Below are 15,534 nucleotides of genomic sequence, written 5' to 3'. Positions count from 1 at the left end.
GTTCTAAGATACATTTAAACTGATTTTGAAGTGAAATTGGCCTATTATTGTTTCGTCGCCATAAAAATGTTTATATTGATATCTGTATTGTCCATGACATGTGAAAGACAGTTTTGTGGCTGACAAACATGAGCCTTTTACAACCCATACAAAAACGTATTATGGCAGTACCAATGTGCAATGATTAAATCAAATTGTAATACCATAGTACTTAGTGATTTACAGGTATACTATTCATGATGTACTATCATATTTACATAGTACTCTGAGGTACTTAAAAAAATTAATTGTACTACTATGGTCCATTTCCAAAAAATGATATTACCAAAGTACTTTTCGGTCCTTTATTGTAAGTGAATTTTAAATCTTATTGGAGTATATTCAAAATACAAAGTGTTGCTATGCCAATATTATAGGCTGAAATAATGGGTACACTGTCAAATCCTTCTAAAACAATTAAGTAGTCATTTAGCAGACAATATGTCATTAAATGATGTCATGAAATTAGAGAAAAGAGCAATATATTCCTCTTATAACTTCACAACTTAGGACATCTCTGGCCTGCCAAATGAGACCATCTGGAAACTTTGTCCATGGCTTAGCTTCATCTGGATATACTGTGGGAGTGTGAGGTTCCTCATAAGGAGGCACAGCAGTAGGATTTGTAAGTTATTGGAAAGAGCTAAGACCTGTGTGGCTTCAGCATGGACTAAATCAGCAGCTTCCATTGGCTGGTAATCCCACCACTCTTTGTGCCGGGGCCCAGGGTCAGCCTAGTACAAAGGGTCTGACCTGCGAGATTCAATGGAACAGGGGCCTAGCAGGACAGAATAAAATGCTGGGTCAAAGCTGACTCAACATAGAGCCTAGAGTCAGCACTTGACAGCATGCAGAGAGAAGACAAAGCTATGCTAGACTTATGTAATACACTCGCTAACTGCCTTCAGTCTGGCTAGCTGTCCAGCCATGGGAAGGATTAGGCTGTTCAAAAGGCACATTTCAGTACCTCATGTCATCTTATCCTCTTATATGAAGTTAGCTTTAAAGGCAGTTTAAAGAATGATAACATTTGTACATGATAGTAGCCTTAAGCACACTAACAGAGGCAGACAGACTGGAATGTGAATGTCCTTGTTTGGCCTAGTCAAAACGCTGACCTAAATTCTATTGAAATCTTTGAACAACTTGAAGAAGGCTGTCCATTAACACTCACCAGGTGGTTTGACTAAGGCTGAGTAATTCTGTAAGGAAGAACAACTAAACATTCCTGCCTCTATGTGTGCAAAGTTGGCAGATATGTATCCAAACAGATTTTAATAAACGCTGTAAAAAGTGGTAACCTTCAATTGTTACTTTAAGGAGCTATTTCTACCTGATCTAACCCTAAAATTAGTGTTGTTGGTGTAACCTAATGAATTCAGACTGATTCATTATATATGTTAAATCATGTAAAATCATATTTTTGACTTAAATAAAACCAGATAATTTAGATGCTGCCACATGAAGCAAATTTTTTAGGTTAACATTTTTCAGTACACTGTAAAAGATTTTGTCATGTTCTAAATTAACTGTTTTTATTCAAGTCAAAAATACTATTTAACATCACTGAATCAACATAAATACATTAGGTTAAACCAGCAAACGTCATTTTTTTGGGATACATACATATTTCAAGGAACAACATGAGAATAACTAAAGTGTATAGGCATATTTGTTGACTTGTTGACCAACCCCTGAGCCTCTATCCTGTGCGTGCTGGCCTACATCCCGAACCTATGGCCAAGAATGACGTAACAACCATGGATTTTCTAAATACGTCATGACTGAGTTGCAACTCAATATTGAGTTTGTGGTCAGAATTACACACCATATGTAACACATTTCACCTCACACAGAAGAATCATCAATTTAAAAAAAAACTCAAAGCTGAAAATTACTACAATAATTTTATTAATGTTGAAAGTTAAACAAACCTGTTACAGTACATATGTGATGTTAAACCTTAAGTTCCAAAAAGTATTATACTTAATAAACAAATTTATTAAATGCAACATAGCCTAAGGGCATGATTACGCAAAATAAAATCTGGCAAGAAGAAACAGAACAAACATCATTCAGCATTACTTGAATTGCCTGGGCCAAACAATTCCTTGTGGTTCTGGACTGTTCTAACATTAACTTTAGGTCGTATACATTTCCAACCCACCCTGTCAGCCAAAGTTTGTGACCTCACTTGACCCCAAGGTCACTTTTTGACCCCAGTGCACCCGATAAGCTTAGGTCATAAGGTTAGCACCTATAAACCAAGCTGGCGTCTTTGAGTCCAACACCTTAAAGCAGTTTAAACATTATCTTTATCTGATCTGGACCCTAAAGCAATAGTAAAGCAGAGGACTTTAAAATGATCATCTACACTGATCAGCCACAACATTAAAACCACCTGCCTAATATTGTGTAGGTCCCCCTCGTGTCGCCAAAACAGTGCCAACCTGCATCTCAGAATAGCATTCTGAGATGATATTCTTCTCACCACAATTGTATAGAGCGGTTATCTGAGTTACCGTAGACTTTGTCAGTTCGAACCAGTCTGGCCATTCTCTGTTGACCTCTCTCATCAACAAGGCATTCCAATCCACAGAACTGCTGCTCACTGGATGTTTTTTGTTTTTGTGTTTTTGTTTTTTGGCACCATTCGGAGAAAATTCTAGAGACTGTTGTGTGTGAAAATCCCAGAAGATCAGCAGTTACAGAAATACTCAAACCAGCCCATCTGGCACCAACAGTCATCCATGCAATTATCTAATCAACCAATTGTGTGGCAGCAGTGCAATGCATAAAATAATGCAGATACGGGTCAGGAGCTTCAGTTAATGTTCACATCAACCATCAGAATGGGGAAAAATGTGATCTCAGTGATTTGGACCGTGGCATGATTGTTGGTGCCAGATGGGATGGCTTGAGTTTTTCTGTAACTGCTGATCTCCTGCATTTGCACACACAGCAGTCTCTAGAATTTACTCAGAATGGTGCTAAAAACAAAAAACATCCAGTGAGCAGCAGTTCTGTGGATGGAAACGCCTTGTTGATGAGAGAGGTCAACAGAGAATGGCCAGACTGGTTCGAACTGACAAAGTCTACGGTAACTCAGATAACCACTCTGTAAAATTATGGTGAGAATAATAGGGTTGGTGCTGTTTTGGCAGCACGAGGGGGGCCTACACAATATTAGGCAGGTGGTTTTAACGTTGTGGCTGATCGGTATAAATTATCTGTTTGATATTCACAAAGTATTTGCATACTGCAGTAACATTTGTTTTTACTTTCAAGCTGCCTAAAGTTTATTGGGCAGCATCATGTGGAGCAGTGTTGTCTAAAACTGTTTTCCTTGAATCCTTTTATGTAACTGCTGGATAGAAATTAACATTCTTGAAAGTCCTATGGGAGCACTGTTGCATTTGTTGAACATCAGATAGTGAGGCACCAACACTGTATTTTGTCCACATTTAATGCCACATGTCTTGATGCTCTTTTAAATTGAGGAGCAGCCTGTTTGCTTCAGATATTTACTCTTAAATTTTATTTCAACTGCACTTTAAAATGGTTGATGCCACTAATCTGTAACAATGGTTTGCAGTTTAAATAAAGATGACAAATATAATTATCATTTTATTGCTGCTTTGCTGTCTAAAAGAGCATAAATACAACACAACAAATTATAGATTTTCTGGGAGGTTTATTTATTTCCAAGAAAGAACTAAGACAAAAGTTAAAACCATTATGAACATTAATTCATAATGATCATTGAAATAAAAAGGACAATGAAAAAAGAAATAATAATAATAATTCCATTGAAACAAAATAAACTAAAACAAGAAATATTGCACTAAAACATACCATATTCAGACTACAGGTCTTTCTTGACAGAGTCAAGAGTTTAGCTTTAACACTGGACTACACAGAAGGCCAAGCATTGATACTATGGAATTGGCCATGCACAAAAAGAAGCACTTGTCTTTTTGTGTTTAAGCTTATCCTTTCATCAGTTGGTTCAATTTCAAAGTATAAAATACTAAAGAGAAGCAGCTTGTTTTCTTCTTTGTTTAATTATCACTTCAGTACATGGACTACCCATTTCTCTAGAGGTGTGCTACAGCTATTGTTCCCATAATAATCGAGACGAGGACCAGAACTGTTCTAGCTTGTTTGTCTGGAAAACAAACACTAAATGACCATATTCATCAACAGATCCAATATTTGAATAGAGTTTTACCCATTAAAATCAAAAGTGGCATGTCAAATGATCAACCCTCACTTTGAAGGACGTTTTGGTTTACCCTTTTTGTCCTCAACCAAATATGCTAAGACTAAAAGACAATAAAATTATGATTAGTGAGGCTAACATAGATGATAAAGCATGTTGAGGTCAGTTCTTAATCAAGGCAACTATGTTAAGACCACTTCACTTTGTTTATGCCCAAAGTGCAGTGCAGTGCTCCACAAACTTTCTGAATCATAAACTCCCTCACTTGATCTGACTCAATCAACAAGTCAAACACTGCTGGAAACATCTATGTTGGTAAATGGTTGAATGCCAAAATGTATCCAGACCTCAACCAGATAAAAGCAGATTTTACAGTTTCACTTAAGTAAAAAGTGCTTTGTAAGGCCATGCAGGTTCTGAGCCTTGACTAACTTTGTAGTTGAATGAGTTTTTAAAACAAATGTATGACTCATTTCAACTGGATACGGATATCTCTGGACATGACTTGAGTCAAAATCCAGAGTCCTCTTCTTGCTTTGCAGCTTGGCTTTTAAAGCTTTTGTGCCATCGTGCTTTCAATTTCTCATTCAGGTGCTCTGTCATATCTAGCTTCACTGGTCGGTAGAAACATTATGGCAAATGGAGTCTGCAAGTGTAGCAGGACAAAAAGGGAATGCCATTAAGTCTTTGAAAACTGCCTTGTATCTTTATGCATATCTATTCATCTTATTGAATGTTTTTTTTTTTTTTTTTTTAATATCGAATCTGATTTTCCTCCATAGTCTACTTTCTTAAACAGTGCAACTGAAACTCTACACCATTTCTTGTTTACATTATTTGGCAAGTGAAGCAATCACCTGAGACTGAGTGCTTTTTTCAGGTAGTGCTATATAGAAGCCTACACTGCTATACACATCAAACAGAAACTCTTCAGGCCTTTTGAGGGCAGCCTGGCTGGGCCCCACCCTGTTTTATCTCTCCACTCTTGAGCACACACGAGTGGCAAGAGCTGGACTGTTGCTCATCTACCAAGAAACGTGTGCATCACTTTTAACACCAAGCAAACCATGATGATTGGTTTAAAGGCATTCAACATTAAAAATCTAAAATAATATCCTTGTGAACAGGAGAAAATAAAACAAAATCTACACTCGGGTTACGAGGCAACATTGCAAAGAGCTTTCAGACTACATGTTACCAAGCACAGATTACTGTGTGTGTCTGTAAGGAAACACAATTAATGAAAAAAAAAAAAAAAAAAAAAACAGCCCTCAATAGAGCTTAAACAAGATCAGTGCATTACATCAGTCCTTCCAGTCTGTTTTTCCTCCGAATCTGTTCTCTGCTTTGTTCATACATTGTGCAGATAAACAAGACTATGTTTTTAGCCTACAATCACTTAGTCGAACATAGCAAGAGGCTGAAAACTAAAAATAAAACAATCAGTGATTTTAAAACTGAGTCACACAACTCAAGCAAAGAAAACGGAAATGTGCAAAAATCAAAACTGAGACAAGAGAATGATAGGTTTCTCTCAGTTGTACTGTGAATGGCTATGGTTGCAGTGTTTTCCTCTCTTTGGGTCTCTGAAAAGGTCTGCAAGTTCTTTGTCAGCCTTTACAGAAAAACTAGAGCAAAGTAACTAGTTTGACAAAGCTCTGCTGGCTTAGTCCAATAAGGGTGCATCCATCCTTGGGCTTCGACACAGACAAACTTTGTGACTGTGACTCTCCGGGTTGGGCGTGAAGTAATTTGAGTGACTTCCTGCACCCTTACTTCTGGATTTTCCCCAAACATGTTTTCTCTCAGTGGTGACAGCATAGTGAACAATCATTGTCACCGGGAGATAAACAAAAACGAAAGCTCCTAAAGTCCAACTGCTTTGGACTTGTGCCATGCATTTCTCAGCGTGATGGGCAGATGTCATGTCTCTGCTCCATGGTTGATGTGGATTGATCTGGATGTGGATCAATCTGAAAAAGAGGGAAACACAAAGAAACAGCTGAAGTTAGACAAACTCATTTTGGTATATTAGTTTAAATATACAAGCTATATACACACAACAAATACAGTATAATCATCCACAAAGTCTGATGTATGTCATATGGCACTACTGAGAAATTAAACATAGACTGTCTCGTGATATCATTATTAATGTTATATTCATTAAATTAAGTTCCAAATGTAAGATAGGGAGAAGCTTCTTCAACTAGTTCTGCCAATCATATCCCGAGGATATATACACAGCTGCTTCCCTCAAGGCACGGTCACACATACCTTTGCACGCCGATAATTTCATGGGCGAAATACAGTCATCTAAATGGGAATCCGCGCAATCGTTAATTTCATGCCATGGACTTCCGTGGCGAAGAATTTCCCCTCGTGGATTTCACGTTCAAGTTCGGAGGAGTTCAAGTTTGGTGAACTTTGACAGGCGAATTCGTTGTGTTGACAACATAGGATGTTTCTTAGTTTGGCAGTGACCTCTGTGTGGGTGGTTCTCCATACACAGCAACACTAAATATTCACAATGATGAAGCAGTTTAGCAGTGAGCTTCTTTTTAACTTCACCCTCCCAGAGTATAAAGAGCAGCATTAGAAAGAAGCTGCTTGGCAGTTCTTTTTTTGCTTATTTCACATGTGCTCAACATCCGCCCATGCATTCTTCCCCAGAATTTCATCGTTCGAAGGTATGTGTGACAGTGCCTTTATACCGGTGATAATTCTTCCAGTTATCCTCAACCTCCCCATCTCCATTTTATAATGCCTATACCATTTATTATTAAAAACTAATAACAGATAGTCTGGGAGGGGGTGGGTCTCTGAGCTCAAGCCCAGTCCTGTGCTTGAGCTCCTTTATTATGGACAGCACACCAAATATGTTTAACTTAATGATCTCCAGGACTATATGAACCAGTGAACTTGTAAACACTAAAATATTACCTCAGAGTAGGGTGGAGGGGGCCGAAATCGAAACTCCTGGATGTAGGCGAATAAAGGGCCATCAAAGTTCTCCCGCCCTGAGGGCACTTCCAGACAGCTGTGCCGCTGTTCTTCTGTGACCACCTCTGCATAGGCTGGAGGAGCTGCAAACAACACAAGTAAATGTTAACACTGTTACAATGCCAACAGCCTTATCTGGTTCTTTTCAGCACACAATGTAATCTGCTGAACTCAACTTCCTCTTTGGGTGTCTAATTCAAATGTATACTAAGCAACACATTTTTCACACAAACTCTAAATGTCTAACCACTAGGCTCTCCTATAGTTTCTGCTTCCTCTACAATCTGATTCAGAGGTCATCACATGACCTCCATGTACGTAGACTCTTGACTCTTTAGGGGGTTGTTCACCTAAAAATGAAAATCATAATTTACTCACTTCAAACCAATATGACTTTCTTACTTGTTCTGTTAGGGAGATTGTTAAGGACTCACATCTTCAATCATTCAGTAGTGACTGAATCTGTCTTCTGCCTAAAATCTCCTTTTGTGTTCCACACAAATAAGAAAGTCATATTGGTTTGGGAGAAAAATTTTCAACAACCGATTTGGGTTGAATTAAAAACATCTCAAGATTCATCCAAACAAGTGGCACTAACTGACAACCTAGCAGATGACCAGTCAGTATCATGTAAAGTTCTTTACCTTCAGGCCTTTCAGGGAGGGCGATGCCTAACCAACTCATGGTCATGCTGCACTGGCTACTGACAGAGGAGGTACGGCTACCGAAGGGGTGGAGGGGGATGGTGCCAATCACCAGTGGCAGGTTAATAGAAAGGTTCATGGCTCCTGGGATGTCCACATATACCTGCAGATAAAATAATCAGACATACTGGGTCAATACTTAATTCACTTTAGATGAAGTGCTTCAGCCAAATGGGAAATAACTAACAAACCTGTAGAAGGTAAAGATTCAGTTGCATTATTGAAGTGCTCACAGCCTATTAACAACATATCCACACATTAAATTGGCAGTGCTGCTACTGATATATCTAATATGGAGCTCAGTGAAGAACAGAAGCAGTATATCCTCATATTCAGATAGGATGTTACCGTTATGGAAGTTGACTTATACGAGCGAAGCAAGGAGAGATTAGTTTGTGGGTTTGAGGGGTTAATAGGTCATTAACAATTATTGGCCTGAATTTCATCAGATATTTTTGGCTGATCTTCTTATCAGTCTGTGCTGAGAGCAATTGGAATAATCGCATTATCATGCATAGTGCTCCATTTGTTTAAGAGCAAGATGAATTTCAAGGAACTGATCCTTCAACAGCTTTGATTATATGAAAAGCTCTTGTGGTTTTACCAATTCTTTTATTAGATGCATTTTTAAGCTATAGGAATGACCAGCACTTGTAAAGTTGTCCGGTTATCAAAACTTTAAAATCTAAAACTAAACAAACAATGAAAACACTAGAAGCACATCACTTACCATGAGTGAATACTCCACTCTGATGATACTGCAGTCTAGGATGGATGGGGACACAGGGGGAATTTTCAACATCTTCCCATTCCATGTTTCCGTCTTGCCAGAAGAAAGCGACTCTCCTCTGATGTTGGCCACCAATTGCTTGATCTCCTTAATCTTCCCTTTGGCATAGAAGTTCTGCGTTTGGTAGATGGCAGCCTTTGGCACGACCATACGGGAGGAGCAGTTTTCAATCTCAGCAAAGATCTGAATGGACTCTCCTGTGTGAGCAAATGAAAATTTCACTTGATGTAATAGTGCCACAAATGCAAGAGTCTCAAAAAGTGAATGCAATGTCAAGTTTTAAAGTTAATTAGTAGGGGTGGGGAGTAAAAATTGATTCTGTTACAAACCACAATTTTTGAGAAAATTTTAAAATCGTATCCCTGATGAATAATCGATTTTTGATTAAATCACAAAAAAATTAAACATTTAGCTCAATATGCTAATACTACGGTAGACAAATGTAGGAAGCTATATTTTGGCCGATTTCCACATGAACAGGTTTAGTCTCTGAGAGGTTTCGTCTCTTTAATTCTTACGTTTAGTCCTGCACTGCTACTACAGCCATCAAAGCGGCGCTTATTCACTGTCAGATGTTAAATTCTTTGTTGTGATCAGTGTTCCTGTTATTATGCTTAATCCACAGGTTCATTTGTGAGGTGTTGTGGAGAGTATACACTGCCTTAATAAATAGTTTATTAGTGAAAAAGACTCATCAATAGGACTGGATAAAAATATTGATTTTCCGATGCAACGTGATCTTCGTTTGAACCATCGATTTTTACATCTCAAGATTGATCTTTTACTCTATGTGGCAACCCTCTATAATGCAAGTAAATCACTCACATTTGCAACCAAATTTTGCGCTAAGAGAATAAAAATGTCTGTTTTTTTTTCTTTCTGAGAAAAAAAGTAGTCAACATGGTTAAATATGTCATAACATCAAATTGCAATATACAGTACATCGAACAGTCAACTAAATATAATATCAAAATGAGAGGTTTGTGTCAAGTCCCAGCCCAATCAATTACTAGTAGAGTTACCTGGAGTATAACCTTTCCGTTCAATTTTGGCACTTAAGGAGATTGGACCTGAGGTGCAAAACCAGCAGCATAGTGTTTTTTCTTTAGTGCCTGCCTGTGGAGACTGTGGAAAAGAGAAAAACATAAAGACGCTTACAAAAATTGCACATTTAGGGGTACAACAGCTTGTCTCTGGGGCAGTACCCTCAAAGGTACAAATATTTGTACCTTAACTGTTCCGGAAGGGTATATTTGTACCATAAGTGTCTTATCCGTCCCTAAAAGGTACATTAGTACCTTAAGGTGTAAAGAAGGTACAGTGGGTGTACTGTTGAGTGTACTGCTCCGTGACAAGCTCTTGTACCTCTAAAGGAAAAATTTTTGCACAGTTTTTCTGAAAGTGTTGACTATTTTTCAACGATGCATTGATTGCAAGACTCACCAGCAGGAGAGGAGTGTTGATGTCGATGTGTTCAAAGACTGTGAACTCTTTCTTGGTCTTCATGGGCAGAAGCCATGGCCTGTGCAGCTCAGCCTTCACCCAGTAGCGCACGCTGCCATGCTTCCCTTCGAACGAGGTAGCCAGAGGTCTGAATGTGGAAAATGGAGAAAAATTACATGAGAAAGAATGAAACATACAGGTGAATAATGATTCGGTTTGGTGCCACATTGGACCGACACTCACGTTTGTGGAAGCTCAAAGCTGAATGCATACTCATGTCTTCCTGAATGAATAGTGGTGAGACCCTCCTCTGAGTTATCATCGTCTGAAACAGAAGAGAACAATATTCCAAATATACCTTACCTGGTAAAGCATTGAGCACCTTCTTGTTTAATACATGGTCTAATTTATTCAAAAGGCATAAGCAAAACTAGACAAAACATTCAATACATCAAAAAAACAATTAAGTCTGTTTAAAAAATTCCCACCATATCATTACATTGTATTTCACATTTGAATTCTAAATGTTTATTCACATGTATGAAAGAGCACTTGGTGTACAGGTGTATTCGTGTGTGTTCAGGTTCTGTATTTATTCTGAATGGGAAAATGCTCTTAAAATGCACTTCAGTCCAAAAATAAAATAAATGCGAGATAAACCCCAAATGTTACACTACTTGTTTGAAAGGGTTTCTGTTTCGCCAGCTCAGCAGCACTCCATCAAGCTTAGCGGAGCTGTGGTAAACAAGCGCGCGGAGCTGTCAGTCAAAGGCAGACTCCAGCAAGAGAAGACCGGCCTAAACCGGAGCCAGCTGCCTCCCTGTTCCGGCTCGCGCATACGCATTCAGCGCACGAGCCCCCATTGAATCTACTCGTATACTGCTGCGTGCACTTATGAGTATTCTCCCATTCAGTATTACACGTGAGAGAAATATGAAAAGAGACACACCAGCAATCACAAACGACAGAAAAACGACCAATTTCCATAATCGATGTCTTTATTGTAACCAAAAAGCAGCAACATGACATCATAATTAGACAGATTAGAATTTTACAGAGGCATCATTGTCTTTGAAATTACAAGACTCATGCAACTATCACAGTCATAACATGCACTACTTGATTTGTATACAGAGTTTAAACACAAGGCAAAAATTGACTAGCTTGTTTCCAGTACCAGAAGCTCATAGGGACAGACTAACAAAAAGCTCCAGACAAAGAATAGCGACTGATTATGAAAAAGTCATTATACAGTTTGTTTGGATGCATTAATCAGTGTATGCAAGAATATTAAGGTTTGAAGCGAACTTTGGGGAAAACACCTTGGAAATGGTGGACTATATAATACATATACATTTAGTCAAAATAGTGCATACAAATATGTGTGCATAAATATGTGCATACAATGGTGCAAAAGTTGCTGCTGTTTTTCTCACTTTCAGCAAAAGCATGATGTCACAGAAGACACGTTGACGCGTCCACCAATCAGAGACAAGAACGGCTAGCCACTGCATCAAAACAGGATTGAACCGCTTCTAACAATAGGTGGAAACTTAAGACATTATGCCGAAATACTTGTCATCACTTCTGTTTTTTTAACGCGTGTTATCAAAGAAAATGTATAGAAGTCTCCATTTATTTTACTTAAATAATCGAATTGTGTTAAAGAGCACCGAAGAAGCTTGTATTGTAACAAGGCTGTAGTATGAGATGAGTAAAGTATTGCCACCACCATTCATTCAAGCTACTTCACTGACACCTGAAAGAATGCTTATGTGTAGCCCGTAAAAGAAAAGAAAAATGTGGTGAATGTGGTGATCTAAAGGGATAATCTTTATGTATTGCCGAAATCATTTCTTTTTAATGCCCTATTGAGGCTGCCATATGTATGGTGGTGCATTATATGGTTTTACCACTAAGCTCATTCAATCCAACAAATTAATACATAAATACAATGAAAAAGAAAAGAAAGCCATATGCACACACATAGCAGCGTCTACAGGTCCACTGGTCAACAAGTATCCAAGTGCAGCCTCCAAAGTATCCAAAGTCATTTCATCCTGGACCACTGAGCATCCTATTCAACTGTTCTTCAAAATCTACACTGAAAGCAGTTTATCTGCATGCTTACCTCGTTCATGGCCAATAAGGATGTCTCTATGATTCAGATATTCCACTTCTTCTGTATAATTTTGCGTGTAGGCAGTGTTGGATCCAGCATTTCGCGATTCTGTCCAACGAACTTTCGCAAATCCTTTGGCGTGAATTTTAAGGGACTTCACGCGAATCTCGCCGGTGACTTCGATAATAACTCTTCCTGAGACGGAGTCCCCGCTTGAGAAAACAGGGACATTGCTGTCATTTAGACAGTCGTAGCTTACAATGAAGCTCTTTACCTTTCCTAGCACCATGGTGGCAAGAAAATAAAATGTACAAATTTATGTAGAAAAAACAAAACAAGAAAACAACAACACACACTCCGCAAAGTCTATGAAAATAATCTCTCATGAAAAAAGCAAGACATAACACTGAATAGTGTCATTGAGGTGCGAGAGCTGAATAACAGCAAAGGATGCTGTTAACGCGTCTCAGCCGAAGGCTTGACGGTCTGCATTGAAAGACAGCGATATTCTGCCAGCCGACTCTCTTTAAGCGCTGCGCTTGTGAAAAACATGTCACTGCGCATGCGCAACACTTCTATCCGTCCCCCTTCTTCCGCTTTTTATGTAGTTCTTTGACACCGGGACACAGGAGACAAATAACGTTGAACAGCTGAGCAATGTAGTAAAAGAGTACGTGGAAGTCTAGAGATTTTTCACACTTTTCGGCAGAGTTCCACACTAATGTTTTAACAGTTTGGTTACAGAGCAACACGGGCTCTAGCTACTCCTGATGAATGCACAACAGCACATTTTTAATGCATTTTTGCAGAATTTAATGGAGTATAAATTGATTATTTGGGACCGTTTTTTGACACAGGTTGTAATATAGCATGATAATGGGGGGAAGCTAATGGATCATTATGAAGATTGAGGTTGGTTTTACATTACAGCACTTGCAGGTTCATCTGCTGTAGGCCAACATCCTGTGTATGACTTTTATGTTAATGCAATGTACTTGGCATACACCGTTTTAAAAGCCCCTCAAAATAAAGTTTTACATACAACAGTACATGTTGGTTGTCATTTTGAGAACTGGTGCGCCACCCAGTGGCCATGAGAACTTTTGGATGGTTCCATGGCTACAAACGGGTGAAGGCGTAAATGTTATATTCTGCTACCATCTAGTGGTGTGTTGAATAACGGCAATAAGAAATCAGTTGCCATGAAAAGCTTTTTTTCTTCTTTTGTAGAATGGTTCTGCTTTTTTTTTCTTTTTTTTTTGGGAATTGTTCTGTTTAAATGTATGGTATTGTTAGTAGTTGTATAATTACAGGTTCAGGCTGGATAGACTGAGTACAGTTGAAACTGTGAATGTTTCCCTTCTAATGCAAGTTTGAACTTTAAATTTCAGTATGCAAATCCATAGCATCCTCACTCTCTGTGTGGAAAATTTGAAGAACATAGTCCACATTGATTAGATATTATTAGAGAACATCAGTTTTGAGGGTATTATTATTATTTGTTTTTCAGTTTCTTACTCCTCTTTCATTGTGAACAAATAATTATTTCTGAATGACCATGAAAGGAAACTTTGCTTGTTGTAATTATTGATTTGTCTATTTTCTATTTTCAATTCATGTATTTTGGGACATCCTAGGATGTAAGGTCACAGATTAAATCAGGTAAGCATGAAAGGTGATCAGCGAGGGACAGATGTAACACTGTTCCAATTGTACCCGTTGCATGAGAAACATAAGCTTCGCGTGCTTGCGTGGGCATTTATGATATGAATGGGCAAGTATGGGCAAGAATTCACTCTGCGGTACGAATGGGTTGAGCATGGCATTTGACATGAGGCTGTATGGTAGGCTATGTTCGATGAAATTGATTGATGCAGAGATGCAGGCTTATGGTGAACTGTTTAGCGAAGACCCTGAAACAGCCCGATTGTTGTCAGTTGCTAGGCAGTTGATGGTTCATTTGGTATGAGTGGCATAATATAGGTTACGGAGCCATGGAGTCTGAGACGCATGGTCTGAAAGACGTGCTGCGGTTATGGTACGTGAACGGTGGCAGCGCTTGGACGGCACATTTGCGCTGTTGCCGTGTAGTGGGAGTTTGTCATATGGCCCTAAAGACACCACAGTTATGGTGCTTGGACGGCGGATTGCACTGTTTGCGGTGTAGTGGGCGGTTTAGTCGCACGGCCCGAAAGACGCCTCAGTTGCGCCACCTGGACAGCACATTTGTGCTGCTTAGGGATGTGTTGAGGTAAACGCTGGTCCGAATTGATTTAATCCCCAATAATTCATACAGTTCGCATAGTGTACGTGACATAAACGTGGTGCCTTGATCAGTGAGGATTTCTTTCGGAATCCCCACTCGGGATATTATTCTGAAGAGTGCCTCCACAACACTACTTGCTGAGATGTTGCGCAGAGGCACTGCTTCCGGATATCACATTGCATAGTCCACCAGAACCAACACAAAACGATGCCTGTGTGCCCTCCGCTCTAATGGTCCGACAAGGTCCATGCCAATTCTTTCGAAGGAGACCTCGATCAATGGAAGGGGGTGCAATGGCACTTTTGGGGTGGCCGGGGGATTTACCAACTGACATTCACGGCATGCCACACACCACCTGCGAACATCCCCGCAAATGCACGGGCAATAGAAATGGACCATCAGACGGTCTAGTGTTTTTCTTGCCCTAAGTGACCTGCCATCGGATTATGATGAGCCATCTGGAATAGCATTTCCCGACGGCTCTTCGGTACTAAGAATTGGGTTGTATCCTGCGTCACTCGATACAACCGATCATTAATAATTGAAAAATACAGATATGCGAGTACAACGTCTGGCTGGAGGGGTTGACCATCAATCACTTTCACTTGATCAAAGGTGTGCCTAAGGGTCTCGTCTCACGTCTGCTCCAGAGGGAAACCCCCAGCAGGGAATCCTCTAAGGGCTGGGAAAGCAGAGACTTCCCCCCCCCCTTACGTACTCCTGACGTGGAGCTGACGTAGACGGCCCTGGCTTCGCCTCCCCAGCCAGCGAGTCACACACCACACACTGATATGCTTTGTTGCAGGACCCATCCACACACATTCCCCTTAATAAGGTAGTAAATGCCAGCCAATTCATTTCCAAGATTAGTGGATGGGTGAGGTGGGAATTAACCGCAGCGTCAACACTATGTTTTTGTCCCTAAAATTGAATAGTGACCATCAC

General features: G+C 39.5%; 1 protein-coding gene across 1 annotated transcript; it reads right to left on the bottom strand.

The window, feature by feature from the left end:
* Positions 1-3,718: 3,718 nt before the first annotated feature.
* LOC127436654 (arrestin domain-containing protein 3) lies at positions 3,719-12,833 on the bottom strand. The gene is made up of 8 exons (XM_051690937.1): positions 12,333-12,833; positions 10,445-10,526; positions 10,202-10,349; positions 9,781-9,883; positions 8,699-8,955; positions 7,909-8,071; positions 7,205-7,347; positions 3,719-6,234 (listed from the first exon to the last, which is right to left on the bottom strand). Exons 1-8 carry the CDS (start codon positions 12,610-12,612, stop codon positions 6,166-6,168), a joined length of 1,245 nt encoding a protein of 414 aa, XP_051546897.1. The 5' UTR covers positions 12,613-12,833; the 3' UTR covers positions 3,719-6,165.
* Positions 12,834-15,534: the final 2,701 nt, after the last annotated feature.

Source organism: Myxocyprinus asiaticus, chromosome 4, assembly GCF_019703515.2.
Source record: "Myxocyprinus asiaticus isolate MX2 ecotype Aquarium Trade chromosome 4, UBuf_Myxa_2, whole genome shotgun sequence".
Taxonomy (NCBI): Eukaryota; Metazoa; Chordata; class Actinopteri; order Cypriniformes; family Catostomidae; genus Myxocyprinus; species Myxocyprinus asiaticus.
Note: the sequence above shows the minus strand (reverse complement) of the source record. Positions and strands in the feature narration are given on the sequence as shown.